This window comes from Thermobia domestica, chromosome 5 (assembly GCF_964235325.1).
Source record: "Thermobia domestica chromosome 5, izTheDome1.hap1.1, whole genome shotgun sequence".
Classification (NCBI taxonomy): Eukaryota; Metazoa; Arthropoda; class Insecta; order Zygentoma; family Lepismatidae; genus Thermobia; species Thermobia domestica.
Genome location: NC_137458.1, coordinates 145,211,431 through 145,230,101, shown reverse-complemented (window position 1 = coordinate 145,230,101; position 18,671 = coordinate 145,211,431). Strand labels below are relative to the sequence as shown.

Sequence of the window (18,671 nt, the reverse complement as noted above, 5' to 3'; positions counted from 1 at the left end):
ATGAACATATTTCACTCAAATTAACTTTCTCCTTTTATTTGCGTATGAAATCTTCTGTAATGTGATCATAGTTATATTCCTCCTCATTTTCATCATAACCTATAGATAACCATTGTTCATCAGTCAGTGAATCTAATATCTCATCAGACAAGTTCATAACGTTTGTATAGAGAATGTTTTGTATAAGAAATGAGTTCTTTTCTTTAGTGGCTTTCTTGAACAAATGATCTAACATACCTATGGAGATGCTAAAATTTATTTTGTCTTCATCATTATAACCTCCAATATCTAAATGTTTACATACACAATCAAATATAGGTTTGTAAGATAATATTTCCTTAGCACTAGTCATATTCACCTGTTCGTTTTTATTCTTAGATTTTTTAAATTTATCTCATTTTTGTTGGTTTTCTATATAATAAATATGGAATCACATTTTGATTTATTACATGATAGACTTAAACTAATTCATCATGATCTTAAACTCTTAGCAGCACTACTAGAGAAGCAAGTACTGTTAAAGGAAAAAGAATTATTAATAATGCAACAAAAACATCTGATTTGAGTAGTGATGATGAATATATATATGGTAGTGATGATTATGACGATGATGAGTAAGTTTACAAAAATAATTTAATTTTAATATGTATATATGTAACTTTGATGGGTTATTCTCATCAAAGTTGTGTTCTAATACAACGCGTAATATGTAGACAATGGCAGGAGTGTACAATTTTAAGTGTTGTATTAGGATATATTGAAGTAAAAATAGTACAAAAATGATTAGAAATAATCCGGCGAAGATAAAAAATTGAGTAGTAAGATTTTTTATATATTAAAAGATGAGTAATTATAGTAGATTTACTGTAATAGAGTTAAGACGGCAATGTAAAGAAAAGGGAATCAAAAGATATTCCCGATTAAGAAAAGCAGAACTAATAAACATTCTTAAACAATATGATGATGAACAAAGCAAAAGACAGATTAGAAATATATTCCCATTTAAACAAGAAGTAATTGAAGAACCGAAACCAACACGTATACCTATAAAAGTAGAATTCGAAGAAACAGCAATAAAGAAGCGTTTACAAACCATTAAAGTTGAAAACACAGGAGGATATAAAGACCCAATAAAATTTTTAGATACAAGTGGAAGAGTTGCTATTAACAAAATCAAAGAGGAATTAAAATTTCACCCTGTTAAAGTTAACGTTGTTTTCATTTGTGACTATATTAAGGATAAAGAAATACAAGAGCGCAATTTTAAAACATCAAACGAGAGAATATTAGAATCAACTGACTTAAATGAATATATATCTTATGCCAAACAAAAGCTTCGTAGAGAAATGGAAGAATTTGAAGGTAGAGGATCAGGATGGACATTGCATCAAATTAAACATTTACAAATCAGATTAAACAAGTATGTACCATTAAGAGCTTCTTCCTATATGGAACTTCCTAAACCAATTAAAGATAAGAAAGCAGTGATTAATATTAAAAATAAAGAGAATAAATGTTTCTTGTATTCTATTGCAAGCTATTTAAAACGTATAGACAGATGTTCTCAGTATCAAAGACCTTCACATTATAAACAGCTTGTTAATGAGTTGCAAAAGAAGTATTGTGATAACATTGAATTTCCTGTACAATTAAAAGATATTCCAAAATTTGAAAGAAGAAGTAATATTTCTATCAATGTTAACAGCTATGAGAAGAACTATAATGTATATCCACTTCAAATCACAAAAACAAAGCAAGAAAAACATATTAATTTATTATTTATAAAAGATGATCAAAATAATAGTCATTTTTGTTGGATAAAAGACTTATCACGATTAATAAGAAGTCAAGTGACAAAACATACTGAGAAGTTATACTTTTGTGATAGATGTTTAACAAGACACTTTCGAAATGAGAAGCAATTACAGAACCATGAGCTATATTGTAAAGAGCATGAGGCTGTTAGAATAGAACTCCCCAAATCATATGACAATCAAATAGAGTTTCAAAACTATAATCGTTCATTAAGAGTTCCATTTGTCATATTTGCTGACTTTGAATGTATCTTATGTAAGTTAAAAATAGAGCATAATTGTAGTAAAACAGTAAAATATCAAAAGCATGAACCAATGAGTTTTTGTTACTATGTCAAATATTCAAATGGGAACTAAAAGCCCCTGTTAGTTATATAGGTCCAGATGCTGCGAAAGTATTTATTGAAATGTTACAAAAAGAAGCAATAGAAATTATGGAAATATATAACAGGGTAGTTGATATGACCCCGCTTAGTGAGGAGGAAAAGGAAGTTTATAACAGTTCGGATACTTGTCATATATGTGGGAAAACTTGAATGACTTACCACCAGCCGTTGAGAAAAAATAAATATATTAAAGAAGAAAATACAGTTCTACAAGGATAAAGATGATATGAGTGAAAAAATAAAAGAATGGAAATACGTATTAAGAAAATGTTTGTATAAGATAAATAAAGATAAAGCAAAAGTAAGAGATCATGATCATTTAACTGGAAAGTTTAGAGGTGCAGCTCACAGTTATTGCTATTTAAACTATAAAAATCCTAACTTTGTTCCTGTATTTCTTCACAACTTAACTGGCTATGATACGCATTTGTTCATTAAGGAGTTAGCTTATGATACACAGAAAATTAAACTGATCGCAAATAATGAAGAAAGGTACATAACATATGAAAAATATGTAAAAGCAGGACCAAAAAAGATGAAATAAATTTAAGATTTGTTGATTCCTTTAGATTTATGCCAAAGAGTTTAGCAGAGTTAACTAGTAATTTAAAACCAGAACAATTTCGAGAAACATTAAAGTTTTTCCCGATTGATAAACTTGATCTAGTTAATACTAAAGGTGATTATCCATTTGATTTTGTTGATTCATTTGAAAAATTGAAAGAACCTGTTCCATTATCTCCAGACAAATTTACAAACAGATTAACAGGAGAAAAAATGAGTCCTGAACGTCATAAGCTTCATATACGAGTTTGTAAAGAATTCAATCTAAAGTTAACGGAGGACTTAACTGAACATTATAACAAAACAGATGTTCTTCAATTATCAGATATGTTTGAAAACTTTAGAGATGTGTGTTTAAAGGCATATGGATTAGATCCTGCTTGGCATTATACAGCACCGGGTCTATCGTGGGATGCAATGTTAAAGATGACTAAAATTAACTTAGAAATGTTAACTGATTATGATAAAATACTAATGTTAGAAAAGGGTATACGAGGAGGAATCTCACAATGCAGTAAAAGATATGTAAAAGCTAACAACAAATATATGCAAGATTATAATAAAGATGAGTGTTCAACATACCTAGCATATCTAGACTCAAACAACTTATATGGATGGGCTATGAGTCAATACATGCCTTATAAAGACTTTAAATGGATTAAACCTTGCATAGATATAATGGACATTCCAGATGACTCAGAAACTGGCTACATATTAGAAGTAGATTTAGAATATCCGAAGTATTTACACAACAAACATTCTGATTTACCATTAGCTCCAGAAAACATGTGCCCACCAGAATCTAAACAATCAAAACTACTAACAACACTATAATAAGGAGAGATATGTAATTCACTATAGGAACTTAAAACTATATATGTCGCTTGGAATGAAATTAAAGAAAGTGCATAGAGTATTAGAATTCAAACAATCAGACTGGTTAAAGAAATACATTGATCTAAATACCAATAGGAGAACGCAAGCTAAAAACAAGTTTGAAGAAGATTTTTATAAGCTCATGAATAACTCGGTATTCGGAAAAACAATGGAAAATATTCGAAAGAGGCAACCCGTACAATTAGAATGTGATCCTGAAAGAGTAGAAAAATTAATTGCAAAACCTAATTTTGATTACAGAACAATATTTACAGACAATTTGTGTGCTATACATATGAAAAAAGAGCGACTGACATTTAATAAACCAATATATTTTGGTATGAGTGTATTAGAACTATCGAAACTATTAATGTATGATTTTCACTATAATACTATGAAGCCGAAATATGGAAACAATATAGATTTATGTTATATGGATACTGATAGCTTTATATATGAGATTGAGACTGAAGACTTTTGCAAAGATATAGCAGAAATAGTTGACCAGTTTGACACGAGTGAATACAAGGAAAATAATATATATGGACTACCACTAATAAACAAAAAAGTAATAGGTAAGATGAAAGATGAGAATAAAGGTAAGATAATGACAGAGTTTATCGGATTGAGATCAAAGATGTATGCTTATAGAGTAGAAAATAAAGAAGAGAAAAAAGCTAAAGGTGTAACTAAAGCTGTAATATCAAAGGAGTTGCAGTTTAATGATTATAAAGAAAGCTTATTTAAAAATGTAAAAATATATAAAGACATAAACCTTATTAGGAGTTATAAGCACGATATATATAGCATAACCGTTCATAAGCTGGCACTAGATTCCTCGGACGATAAAAGATATGTATTAAGAGATGGTGTAAATACATTAGCTTGGGGTCATTATGGGATAGAGTAAAAAGTGTAATTATATGTAGTGTAGTGTAATTTTAGATGTAAGTTTTTTAGATATAAGTTCTTTATAGTTAAATGCTATAAAGTTCTATACACAAACAACTCTTTAACTTATTTTCATATACCAAAAGTCTAGTCCCCAAAAATATGGTAAAAATTGTGCTAGTCAACTAATGTTAAAGCAAAAAAAATTATTCAAAGAAAGTGCTTAGTAATTACGTTAGTCATCTAGTGGTGATTTGTAGTTAGTGATATTATATCCCTTTTCTTTAAATTCTGCCAATCTTTTTTGTATCCAATCATGTAGTTTTATATGGGATGGGGAACAAAAGTTCTCATTATAATATGCAGGAATTCCACATACAACACATTTATTATTAATATTTCTTTCATTAATTAAGTCATAACAAGATGTAGTTTCATTCCTTCTAGTAAAATATGGTGGGAAACCATCACGTATTATATCTTTAAATAAAATAACTTGTGGTGCTGGTAATGTAAAACCTACAGGGTTATATGTTGAATCTACAAACTTACATTCTGATAATGTAGCTGGTCTTAAAATCTTAAATCGTGTGTCTATATCCTTAAAGAAAAGATACATTATTTTTATAAAGTCATGCTCTAGCATTTTATTATGTATTTCAACCACTCGTTCTTTTGATGAGAGTGAATAATCTAACAACGGTCCGGAATATTTTAAACCATGTTCATTTTTTTATTCATATTCTCTGCTCTATAATATCTTTTATAATTATCAGACCTCTTGTTTCCATTTTTCTAGTGAACTCTTGGAATTGTTTTAATTCTCCACAAATTATACACTTTTTCATGATTTATTAAATATAAAATATTCAAAATAGTTAGTTGAATTTTTGTTTGATTTTAAATGTCATAAAAGCCTATGCGATCTCACTTTGGGTTATCCTTCTGTGTTAAAGTGTAATGGTCAGTGGTGGCTTCACTTTTTTTGGCAGTTAGGGGGTGGAAGGGAAAAAGTGTCTGCAGAACATACATATGTACCCTACTATACCGCAGTGATATAGACATTCAAGAGGTTCTCCAAATGCCTACTGAACGTATCACCTTAGGAACACTGGAAAATATAAGCCTGTGTACAGCCTATACTCCGAGCGGTTCGAATCATGCACGAGAGCACAATAATTTCTTTAATACTGCGCTTGCTCAAGCGTTACATTATGGTTCTCTTTTTGTATATTAGCCGGAGACTTTAATGCTGTTTTGACACCAATAGATATGACCCCAAATTATATCTTCTCAGCTAGTTTGTCCAATTTAATTGACACCTACGATCTAGTAGACGTGTTGCGACACTTATTTCTAACTACGCCTGGCCATACTTTCTTTACAGGGACGAGTTCCTCAAGATTGGATAAATTCTATGTCAGTCGCACTCTTATATATCAGGTTCAACACATGGCTGTGGTCCGTCTGTTTTAGTAATCATCATGTTGACTCATGACCATCAAACTACCAGTGCACAAACTACCAGCCCACAAACGTAGCCCATTGTGGCACTTAAATACTTCAATTTTACATGACCCCGAATAAGAAACTCCGATACATGCTAAATGGGAAGGTATCCTTTATATGAAACAACGCTACATGGGTTCTCTCATGCAATTTTAGAAAAACCGTGTTAAACGAACTCTCTACTCTGTGACCAAACAATATTGTCGAACTCGAAACGCCGATCATTACCAGCAATATCAGTCTACTGAGGGATTACATGATAGAACAACAACGTGTTGGTCAAGTACAACCTCAAATTCAGCGGATAGAAACTCATTTATTAACGTTGCATAAACGACGTATGGAGGGTTTTATGATTCGTAGCAAAACACGTCAATATGATGACATTGAACAGGATAGTATCCTCCAAATACGCAAGGAGCTCACACGGGACAGACAAAAATTGAGTTCTAAAATTAAGGGTGAAGATGGCCATGTGTATGAGAGTGTAAACGTCATGACTTGTTTTTGATTATTATAAACAATTATATGCTCAACCTCCTACTTGTACTGATTCTTCTATACTAGAGTATATTCCCTCTGTTTCAACGGATGATGATCGAAAATGTCTATCGGGTCCGTTCACAATAGACGAGGTCAAACAGTCCATACGATTAGGCAAACTAGGAAAATCCACAGTTATTGATTCTCACCACTAGAATTCCTTATTACATTTATGGATATTTTAGCTCCCTTTCTCACCTACCTTTTAATAAATACCGCATACATTTTGTTTTAGGCCAGTCTCTCAAAACGGGCATTACTGTTTTGGTCCCCAAACATTCATCAGCGGCTAGTGTTACAAATTTCAGGCCAATAAGTCTCTTGTGCACGGACCTAAAACTATTAACTCGTTGTCTGACGATCAGAATGAAAACATACCTCGAGAAGTTGTTAAGTCCTTGTCAATACGGTCTTGGCGACAATAACCCTATTTATAAGGCCTTATCAAATCTCAGAGATTTTATTTCCTTTCGTAAGTCTGCCAATCCTTCTTTGGTAGCACCTTTATCCACAGATTATTCCAAGGCCTTTAACAGAATTAATCACAATTATCTCTTCAAAGTTTTAGCTAAATATGGATTTGGTGCCTTTTTCATTTCTCTTATCAAAGGAATATATACGAAACGAATTACAAGGTTAAGGCTTAATGAAGGTTTAAGTGCTCCCATCTCTGTTTGTAATGGTATTCTACAAGGAGACACAATGTCTGGTATTGTATTTAGTTTATGTTTAGCACTTTTTGTATATGTGGCACACCGCCTACTCCCTGGTGTTTCCGTGTATAACAACAGTCTAGCGGTGCAATCATACATTGATGATACGCACTACATATTACGCAATGATGCAGATCTGGAATGTATACAGATGCTACTAAGCTTATATCAAGATGATTCAGGCGCACAACTTAAAAAAGCAAAAACAAAAATATTGTGTTTACGTAAAAAATATTAGTCTCTGTATAGTAGAACGTTTGAAACTGTTCCATCCATCAAAATACTTGGTATTGTATGGTATCCTGCTTTACAACAGACTATCACGAAAGCATATAAAGTCATAGCCTATAAGATCCGAAGTCTTTTAACAACACATAAATCACATAATCTTAGTCTTTTCAGTAGAAATTTGTTTCTTAACCCTTTCACAGAGGAAGTCGACTTTTGTCGACAGAAAGAAAATTTCCTTAACATGCGAATGTCGACTATAGTCGACAGGTTAAAATTTGTTTGTCCGCACCTTGGTTTTGTCGAGAGTAGTCGCCAAAGTTGTACCGTTCAATTTTTTGTGTTCTATTGTTTTCGATAAACAATAGAAATCACACAGAAAACCTTTGGCGGCTATAGTTAACTAAAACAAAACCAAGATACAGACAAATTTTAACACGTCGACTATAATCGACATTCGCAGGTTAGGGAAAGTTTCTTTCTGTCGCCTTCCACAGTGAAAGGGTTAAAACTACTGTGTTTAACTAACTATGACATTCTGCACAGACTTTCCCGTTACCAAAGCCTATCTATAAGTCTTTAAACAGTCAGGCGTTGTTTTTTCTCTCACATAATAATGCATTAAGAGTAGCTCAAACACAACTACATTTTCCTGCAGCAAAAAGAGGAATAGAGTTTATGGATATTGGAATTCAGTCACGTGCTCTGCTTGTGCATAGAAGTTGTCGTATGGTTTGTTTCTACCATGATTCGATCCCTGTTACGGTTTTCAATGTCCGTTTTCAGTGTCTTGACCTTGTGCTTCCGATTCCTATCTTTCCTTGGGCGATTAAATTCCCGAACCTTCGCGATGTAGTACTTGATATGCTATATGCAATAGTCGCTTGACCGCAGGTCGAAATTAGGTCAGTCAAAGAAATATACTGGCACTATCAGAGCATATGCGTACCTGTTACGCCACACCTAATGATTCACGTGCTTTGCAAAAACTGGAATAACATTTCAGAAAACATAACTTCCAAGTTTCTTACTCACAAACAGAAAGAAATATGGTATTTTATTGTTAATAGTATATATGAAACGTCTGATAGGCTCTTTAATCTAGGAATCACATCTACAAATGTATTATTATTGTAATCAGATAAACACTCTTGAACATCGATTCCATATCTGTTTAAACATACCATCCATTTGGCAGACACTATACTTAGTAGAATATGTCGTACTTCACCCAATGTTTTAAGTGTACATAATGTAATATTATTTCCAGATTTTCATTACTTTCCTAGCTATAAACATAATGCTGCGATCTGGCTTACTGTACAAACTATCATGTTTATTCTTGTAACAGCAAGACCATTATGTATTAAAAAGGATGGAATGTATTTAACATATATGAAGCTCTCTCCTACATATGAACTGAACCAGTGAGTTTTTCTTGAATGCTGTTTTACAGTTTCAGTTAAGCTGTGAATTGTAAATATCCTTGTAACTTTCTCTGTATATCAATCTCAATAAAATTTCTGTGTATCCTCGTGGTTGAGTGAATAGCGTCGTTGCTTGGTAATCTTGAGGTTCAGAGGTCGAATTCCATCCAGGACTGTTGAAATTTTTTTCATTCTTTGTTTCCCATATCTTAAGATGTTTCTTCCCCTCCGTAATCATCTGATACTCTCAACTTAACACTTGAATTCAACAATTGGTAGTGGGATACTCTCAGGTTTGGGTGAGCTTTCACCTGTTTACTTACAAAATCAAAATTTTCGACATAATATGTATGCTATCCGATCATTTTGCCTCAATTTCTAAATGTGCACATGTGATGTATCTCTCTTTCAACATATTTGCATCTCTCGTTCTCCATTATCATCAACTATGACATAAGATTTCTTGGGAGCAAAACTTCAAATCATAAAAGCGCTATACCAACGGGCTCACTCTGAATAAGCATTTAATGAAATGTATGTGTTTTCACACTGAAGGAGAGGGGATTCGCTCTTCCTACCCTCCTGAAGTAACAGAATATTTATTCTTGCTTTGTAAAGTCATTTCAGATCAAACGTCGAAAGAGTGTCCAACAGCAACAGGAATGGGTTTTCATTTTTTGTTGCGCTTTATCTTCACGAATAGGACAAATATCAAGTAATATGTTTACCATAAGAACTACACGTCTGACATTCATTTGATTTTGGAGAAATGATGCTGTAGACGGTAGTGGAAATTTCGCCCAAGTCTGCGGGAATTTTCAGTGCCTCGCGATTATGCCACCTTCCTTTCTTTAAAGCTAATTCGGTTGCAATACTTCCTGGCAAATGCTTCCGAAGTAACTGGTGGAGCAGTTTTGCCGTAAATCTCCATATGGCTGTACCAGAAGTGTCCCTTACTGTACATAGAAAAGTAGGGGGCGAAGGAGGAGACGAGAAAAGGCGAAACAACCAAATAAAATTCGTGTCCATGCTAATGAATCAGTTCCGCTCACAACGATGCATTGGATTGTTTCAGTTTGCGTTCCACAAGACAGTATCCTTTTTGAATCATCTGTCGAATTTACTTTTCGATTTGGTTATGCGAACTGTTCCCTTGACTGATGCAGCGTATTGCACATACAAAATGTTCATGGTGCAAGGAAGTCTTTTGCCTGCGTCATTTCTTCATAGGGCAATAACAATAGTGACAAATTTTAATCTCTAACGTATCATTATTGTGAAGAGTATAGTGGCTAATTTTAACTAACATCCCGTTAGTTACTGCAAAACAGTTTTTCTGTTACCTCCGATAGATTTCAATTCGTATGGCAATATTCGTTGCTAATAATGTTGTACTTATGCGTTTAAATGTGCATATACTCATTTTTCATATCAACTCCCAAGTTGAATCTCTCGAACAGTTCTCAAAGTACAGGAATTTTATTAGTTTGTTGTAATTAGCATGAATTGGTTCTTCAAATGGCATGCTTAGTTTCTCTGCAGGCAACTACTCTCTCCCGCAAATCCCTTGTGAGTGAACAGCGTGTGAGACTCTCAATTTCAAGGTTCTTGTTTCGATTCCCAGCATGGGTTTTCGGTTATTTTCTACAGTAAATTAAGCATTGTAAATAATGCTCACGATTACTACTGGAAGAGATTTATCTCATTAATGGAGAAAAACCCAAGACAAAGAGAGGGGCAGGGAAAAGGACGCAGACTGTTTATCATTAACGTTAAAATGTAATTTATTCAAGTGTTTTCCGCTTTTCTCTTTCTCTCTTTCCATCTTTTGTACATTTACCCTCTTTTTCCATGGTTTCTCTCTCTGCATGAGGCATATTATTATTTTCCTCTTCTTTGCATTAATTCCTATCTCTTGGAACTTAACATGAATGGAATGTCTATATGTCTGTCTATCTCGTGCTTCTCTAAGTGATATTCAACTACTAATTCTTTCTTGCTCCAACTGGAGGAATATCTTTTCATGTCATGTTTTGGGGAATATCTGTACTCTCATTTTGGTTGTTCGACTATCAGGCGTAGTGCGAAATAATTCTGCTGGAGGAAGGAGATGCCATTTCCTGTAACTCAAACATCCACTTAGTTCAGTCTTTCAGTGTACAAGCAACTTAAGAACACAAGATGCCTGCACATGACTAAGAGCTCGAGAAAACTGAATTGTTTCAGATAAGAAACTGGAACAAATCAGAGTAAGTTTGCTTGAAGTACCAGCAAACTATTAGATGGTGCCTTACCCTGGCGTCTTCTTTTTGTAGATGTATTTAGAGGACGGTAATTACATGCCACTGCTACTGCCAAGCTCCCTCTTGCGACGCATTGTAGCTGCAATAGTAACGTTTATTACACCAGCCAAGTTATTTTGTAAGTGGCAAGAAAGTAACTAAATACAGTAATCCGAATACGTTTAATCCGAGCAGGTACGGCAGGAATTTTTGTAGCGAAAATACGCAGTTTTAGAAAAATAACAAAGGATGAAAATGGGCGAATGTTTTCGTAGAAAAAAGTAAACTTTTGTTAAATACAGTTTCACTCTAATAGCTTATTTAGGTCTTAAGCTACATTATGACAATTACACAAAGTTTGAAATAGAATACAGTGCGTACTGTACAATATTGAAACGTAAGTTTAGTATGAGTGAAATACAGTACTGTAGTAGAATATGTACTGTAACATAAAATTGAATACAATACTGGTAGTGGTCAGTACTAGTACTACCATAGTGCTATAATACCAGTACTAATATTATCTGTTGTAAGACATTAAGCCAGTTATTGTCTTTCGTCGCAGTGAAGAGAATCTATTGGGCGACACGTAGTTTCGTTCATCGTCTCACTAACATTATATCGGCAGGTGTAGCAGTAGCCTGTTGTTCTAGGTATCGCAGTACAGTACACATACTGTAGTCAGAAAACGTGTTTTGGAATACTATACGCTATATATTACAACACAATACACCCGTTCACACGCTTCATACTGCGATTTTACTGTTATTCCGGCTAATCCGAACAATCACGTAATTCGAACAGGGTTGGTCCCAATTAGTTTGAATTTGTGGGACTTCACTGTATTAGATGTGTATCGTGCCAGGAAGAGACACTAACATCGTACACTTGTAACCCGTTAGTAAAAACTGTTTGAGTTACCTTTTCTTTTAATGTATGTTTCATTTGTGTGTTTTATATGTAATAGGAGACACGCACAATTAAAGCCCATATATTCATTCAGCAACACGCTGTATGTACGAGTATAACACGTTTCTCGTATTTCTAATACAGAGGTAAAATAATTGCAGACTTACCATACATCCAGCTAACAGTAAAAAGTTCAATGAATGCAATAATAAGCGTTGGCCACGAAGGACAATTCCAGTCGAGTATAGTAAGCAAATAAACTCCTCCTTCAAATGCCATAGGAATACCACAAAGGAAGCATAGGAGACCGAAAACTATTGCCAAAAGTATCTTGTATTCTTCCATCGAAGGCCATGTATCAGTAAACATTGTTACATATATCTGTATTACTGGCATCTGTAAAATAACGTTTATGAAATTCATTATTGTTTAATCATACTTCATTTTCTCATGAGTTGATGATGGATATAAACCCAATACTACATCACTAAGTTCATTCAATTAAGACAATAAAGCACAAGTATTCCAAGCCACCTTATTTCAAGAATGTGAATTTTTTCGGAGTCAAAAATAGAAGGATTAACTTCAAAGGTATAACAGTTAACTGCTCAGGTACCTAATATCGTAGCAATATTATTCTTATCGTTTTAAATTTAAGGAGTATTAAATACGTTGTTTCAATAATATACTAATGCTGATATTATAAAGGGATCAAGCAAAATAGTCGAGAGTTCGTTGACATAGAATTACTGTTCTTGTAAGGAGTGAATAAACTACCTGTCCTTACAGCTAATGAACCGTCAAGTTTTACAGCACATAGATTTCCTTGCAATAAATAAACTCCTGATTTGTATACTGATTTGTTATGCAGACGAAGAACTTTCTTTAAGACAGAATGCATAAAATATAATGAGGTGCAGGAATTCCTTGTATAATGCAGCTCTTATTATTACACAAATTTACGAATTGAGAATACGTTTTCCAATGCAAAGTTTTAAAAATAACGAAGTATGACCACTAAATATTACGTTTACATGTCATCACATGAGAACCAGAGGTTTGCAGACAAGAGGACAAAAATAATATTTTCTTACAAAGTTGTGTTTCTAATAATGTGGTAATTGAGCTACATTACAACAGATGATCGACAAGCAGAACAGATAGCGTTACATTCCATTTACACCAAGTGGGGCTTTCACAATTATGTCCAAACATGAAGAAAACGAAAACCACATTTTTGCAGTGACGTTCTTCTGGTTCTCATGCGACGATGTATAAATGGAAATAATGTTAATGACTGCCACGAGACACGAAATCTGGTCTCACATACATATCTTGTGTAGGCCACGCGACCTGTTTTCAGGTTTCACTACAACAAGTGCTTCAGGCCTTGAGGTCTTTATCCATACCTCACCTCGTACTTGATAATATGGATTGAAATATTCGTTTGGCCTCAGAAAGTTGCAAAGTGATTGTAGCCCGTGGATTTTTTTATAGTATGTGTTTACTAAAAGTAAACAAAAATCACAGAAATAATGGTAATTTTAAAATTTCGCGGCGTGGATCCAAGCTAAGGAAACAACTTTACCCCCGTAGCAGTCAACCTGTTAAAGCTGAGTCTACTATTGACTTGTGAAATGACTACATTAACTACAATTCATTGCGCGTTCAGTACACAAACGAGTCAACATCACTTTTGTTCGTTTCGGACTATTTCATCCCTAATCTCTCAGAGCTTAAAAGATGCATGTGCAGATACAGTATATCACATTCTTATTCAGACATATTGTTTTTCCAAACAAAATATTTAATTTTTCCATTAAACTACAATATTGTGCTAGCTAATCGTCATATTTGGATACATTAGGGCTTCACAAACTGAAAAACATAGAAAAATTAACTCGTAACAAATTAAATATTAATTAATAAAAAACAAACAATGAGAGAACTCCTGTTTTCGTGCAACTTTTCTATTCGTACACGGGCTATTATACCATAAGAAATCATAAGAAAAACACAAATTTGGCAAGTCTAATATTTTGTGTCATATCCCTTTGCCTCAATTACTGCTAGACACAGTATCTTCATGAAGTTTGATTTTAGCACTTTTCGGGGCTTATTTTATTCCACTCTACTTCCACAACACATTTCAGTTCCTCTTTTGATTTCACACTATGCTTACGAACGTGCTTTTTCAAATCTGCCCACGAATGTTCAATAGGGTTTAAATCCGGGCTTTGAGGCGGAGTTTGCAGCAATTTCGGCACGTTCCAAATCAACCAAGACATACTAAGTTTAGCCTTATGTTTACTGTCATTGTCCTGTTGAAATCTGTAGAGAGGAGGCATACTCATTTTTTGCACACTCTGCTTGACATTGTTCTTTAATACGTCACAATACAAATTGACATCCATAATGCCATCAAAAAAAACTGGATGGTGCCAACTCCCTTCGATGGCATACAGGCCCAAACAGTTAGTGACCCACCACCATGTTTAACTGTGGGAAGTGTGCTCATATTAATATTCTCTGTATTTAGTTTTCTCCATACCCTACGTACCCCATCTGATCCAAAAAGGTTTATTTTCGTCTCATTGAACCATATAACATTATCCCAAAATTCTTCACCCTTATCATATGTTCTTTTGCAAATGTAAGGCGCTTCTTGCGATTCTCCTTACTTAGGCTTCTTTCGCGCTATTCGGCCATGATACCCATTTTTCCACAACACATGCCGGACAGTTTGGTCACACATCTGCTTCCCGGACACATTTTCCACTAATGGACGTAGTTAAGGGACACTTAATTTGGATTTTTTTCGAACACTTTGAAGAATGAAACGTTCTTCGCGTGCTCTTATTTTACGTTCCTATGGTCTCCTCGGTAAATTCCTGGTTGAACCGTGCTCTTTGAATTTTTGTACTATGTACTGCACAGTGGAGTGCGAGCTATTAACGGTACGTGCTATTTGACGTAAAGAATTTCCTCTCATTGCTAAGTTTATAATTACCTCTTTTAGATCGCATCTCAGCTCCTTCTGCTTACCCATTTTGATCTGTGGTTATCGAAGGAAAGTACGCGCTGCACCTACCACTAAGTCACATATACCACCCACACTGCTTCAATACAAAACGAAGAATACTCGTGAACGATAATATTATTTACGATTAACAAGACAAGTCATATTAAAGTACGAATAGAAATGTTGCATGAAAACGTGGTGTTTTTCTTTAATTATTACTATTGGATAGTTTTAAAAACTATTTTGGATTGTTTTTTAAATTGAAACGTGTGAGCAAAACCTCTTTTACGCATATACACATAGTAGATATAAAAATAATAAACGTAAAATACACATATATTACATTTCTTCTCGAAAACTCAGATGTAGGAATAAGAATGTTATAAACTGTATTATAAATAACTCTTCTAATGTAAAACAGTATTAACTTTTCCATGTACTTAAAAGTAATCCTATAAACTTTAAGTTGGTTTTGCTTACAGCTTTGTTATTTGGATTTGACTATCTTCTGCTCTTAGCACCTCAATTGAAGAATGGGAGTCAGTGGCAAAGCGCTGGTCTCTGGTGCGAGATATTCATGAGTCAATCCCATACTGCCTGGATTTGTGGTGGACAGCATCGTGTTCGTGAGTTTTCTCAAGATTATTCCGTTTCCTTCCACACGGTCATTCTATCAATTCCATATAATTATTAACACTCATTATTCATTCTACAGGGAATAGCTACGGGACTGTGGCACAACGCGATATTGCACAGCACACACTGGGCGAAATGCACAATCTAGCTGTGCAAAAGTCCAAAATCTAGCTGCTTGGGATTGCACACACTGTACTCGTAATGAGTCACTAACAAGTAAACCTTACGTTTGGGTGAATCGAGTTGCTGACTGAGACACATATGAGAAAGTAGTACTAAATGTGGTCAGTATTTCAGTGAAGTTGTAGGTGCGAAGCTCCAGGAGTTTAGGAGATACAGCTACCAGAACATCACATGGAAGTACAGAATAGTCTTCATACAGTTGGAGGTAAAAGCTCTGTAAGACCTCTTGTAACGACAAAAGCTGAATAACAAATATATGGGTGTATATTAGGACTAGGGAGAAGTCATATAGTAAGAGTATACCTGACGGCGGCCATCTTGAAATCCGCCATTCTGAATTAAGGTTAAGTTTTTAAAATAGGAATAGGGTCATGTGATACGTGATTTAAGGCGCAAATTTAATCAGAAGAACAATGGTCACGTTAATTTTGAGTTGCGCCAATTGGTAAAAAGTTACAGGGAAATTGAATATTGTTGCAGCATATGTATTAGTCCTTTACCCCACCTTGTAAATTTTGTTTTAATGATAATAATTAAATAAAAAGCAGGTGGATAAATATTAGGTCTATGGTAAGAGTTGCCTTGATGGCGACCATGTTCAAATCCGACATTTTGAAGCAGACAACATTTTTAAACAAAACGCATAACAGTGATACCTTATTAATAGCAAATTTTACAATAACTCCAACGGTATAACCATTTTTGCTTTACCATTAACCAGCACAAAATTAAATGGATCGCTTCTTACGACTACTGCTTTGACGGAATTGTTAACGACAGATGTGTCAAGTGTAACTCGATTGCCTTTGTCAGGTGTGCTCACTGTGAGCAGAGCATTTGTGCAAGTCATGCACTCTTTTCTGAACTACATATTGATTGTGTTAATTGAGGACTTTTCTGGAAGAAAGAGCCAAGTTCAATTATGAATCAATTCCTCTTTGGTCATTTTTCCTTAAATTAGCAACTTGTTTATGCGATAACAAATGCTGGTTCATGATAAAACAAAAATGGTTATACCGTTGGATTTATGCTAAAATTCTATATTAATAAGGTGTCAATGTTATGCGTTTTGTTTAAAACTTTTGTCTGCTTCAAAATGCCGGATTTGAACATGGCCGCCATCAAGGCAACTCTTACCATAGACCTAATATTTATCCACCTGCTTTTTATTTAATTATTATCATTAAAAGAAAATTTACAAGGTCGGGTAAAGGACTAATACATATGCTGCAACAATATTTAATTTCCCTGTAACTTTTTACCAATTGTGCGTAACTCAAAATTAACATGACCATTGTTCTACTGATTAAATTTGCGCCTTAAATCATGTATTACATGACCCTATTTCTTCTTTAAAAACTTAACCATAATTCAAAGTGGCGGATTTCAAGATGGCCGCCGTCAGGTATACCCTTACTATATGACTTCCCCCTAGTCCTAATATATACCCATATATTTGTTATTCACCTTTTGTCGTTACAAGAGGTCTTACAGAGCTTTTACCTCCAACTGTATGAAGACTATTCTGCACTTCCATGTGATGTTCTGGTAGCTGTATCTCCTAAACCCCTGGAGCTTCGCATCTACAACTTCACTGAAATACTGACCACATTTAGTACTACTTTCTCATATGTGTCTCAGTCAGCAACTCGATTCACCCAAACGTAAGGTTTACTTGTAAGAAATCACAGATAATTGGAACAACAGTAGAAAAATATGGCGTTCTGCAGGAAAATGGGTTTGCATGTATAAAAGCCGGATTGTGTTACAGCAGCAGGTATTACTAATGTTGGTCAGATTTAGAAGGTCAAAGTCAACCCATCATGCTCAAGGCTTGGTGGACTATTAGGAATCGAGAACTGCTGTATTTGATGCTGCAGGAATGTACTATGATTGAAGTACAAATTGACTGGAAAATTAAATGCGTTTATCACAAGTAGCACGCGTACAACATTAGATGTTGCTGTTCGGAAAAAAAAGATATGTGATATTGCATTTTAAGGGAAAACAATAAAGATATCCACCTATATCAGCCTCGAAATTTGTTTATGTGCAATAAATGAATGTTTTCTTATACAATAATAGTGACATTAGCTGCAGAAAACTGCAACCTGATTATGCGTTTAATAATTTTAGAGACGATATCTGTATCCCGGTGAGAGCTGTTTAATATGTGGCATGAGAAAAGAACCCTAACTGACAAGCATGCTGCAGTTGCAACAAATGTCTGGAGCAGACTGGGACTGCAGAAGACAAACACATATGAAAAAGAGTACATTCAGCAGCAAGTAAACAATTTTAATCGTAAATTGTATCAAAATTGTCAGAAATCGAATCGTGTTCTGAAGGAATTTTTATCACGAGATGGTAAGTGGATTGATAGCAATGTCCAAAATTTTAATGGCAAGTGGCAAAAAAGCTTGGTGCGTGAGGTCTGTGAAACAACACCCCACAAGCGTACAGCAGCCCTTCTCTCAGACCAACGTAAACCACTTTGGGTGGCAAATGCTAATTCTTCTGTTGAGTGTGTTTTCACTAACGAGGAAACCTTTCTCTTCTTTTGTTCATATGGACAGTTGTTCAAATTCCTTCGGTGGCCTTCCGAGTGTGCTGCAGAATGATGCCCATGGTTCTGGATCATCTTGTTGCTGTTGAGGCACAAAGTTGACATTATTATACAACCACTTA

The 18,671-nt window shown here is 34.4% G+C and overlaps 1 protein-coding gene across 1 annotated transcript in view; it reads right to left on the bottom strand.

The window, feature by feature from the left end:
• The window catches only part of LOC145684700 (sodium- and chloride-dependent glycine transporter 2-like), a 290,540-nt gene that overhangs the window by 115,571 nt on the left and 156,298 nt on the right, over positions 1–18,671 (bottom strand). The window contains exon 5 of the mRNA XM_081757078.1: positions 12,310–12,538. Within this exon, the coding sequence (XP_081613204.1) occupies positions 12,310–12,538 (229 nt within the window). The remainder of the gene's footprint in view (positions 1–12,309; positions 12,539–18,671) is intronic.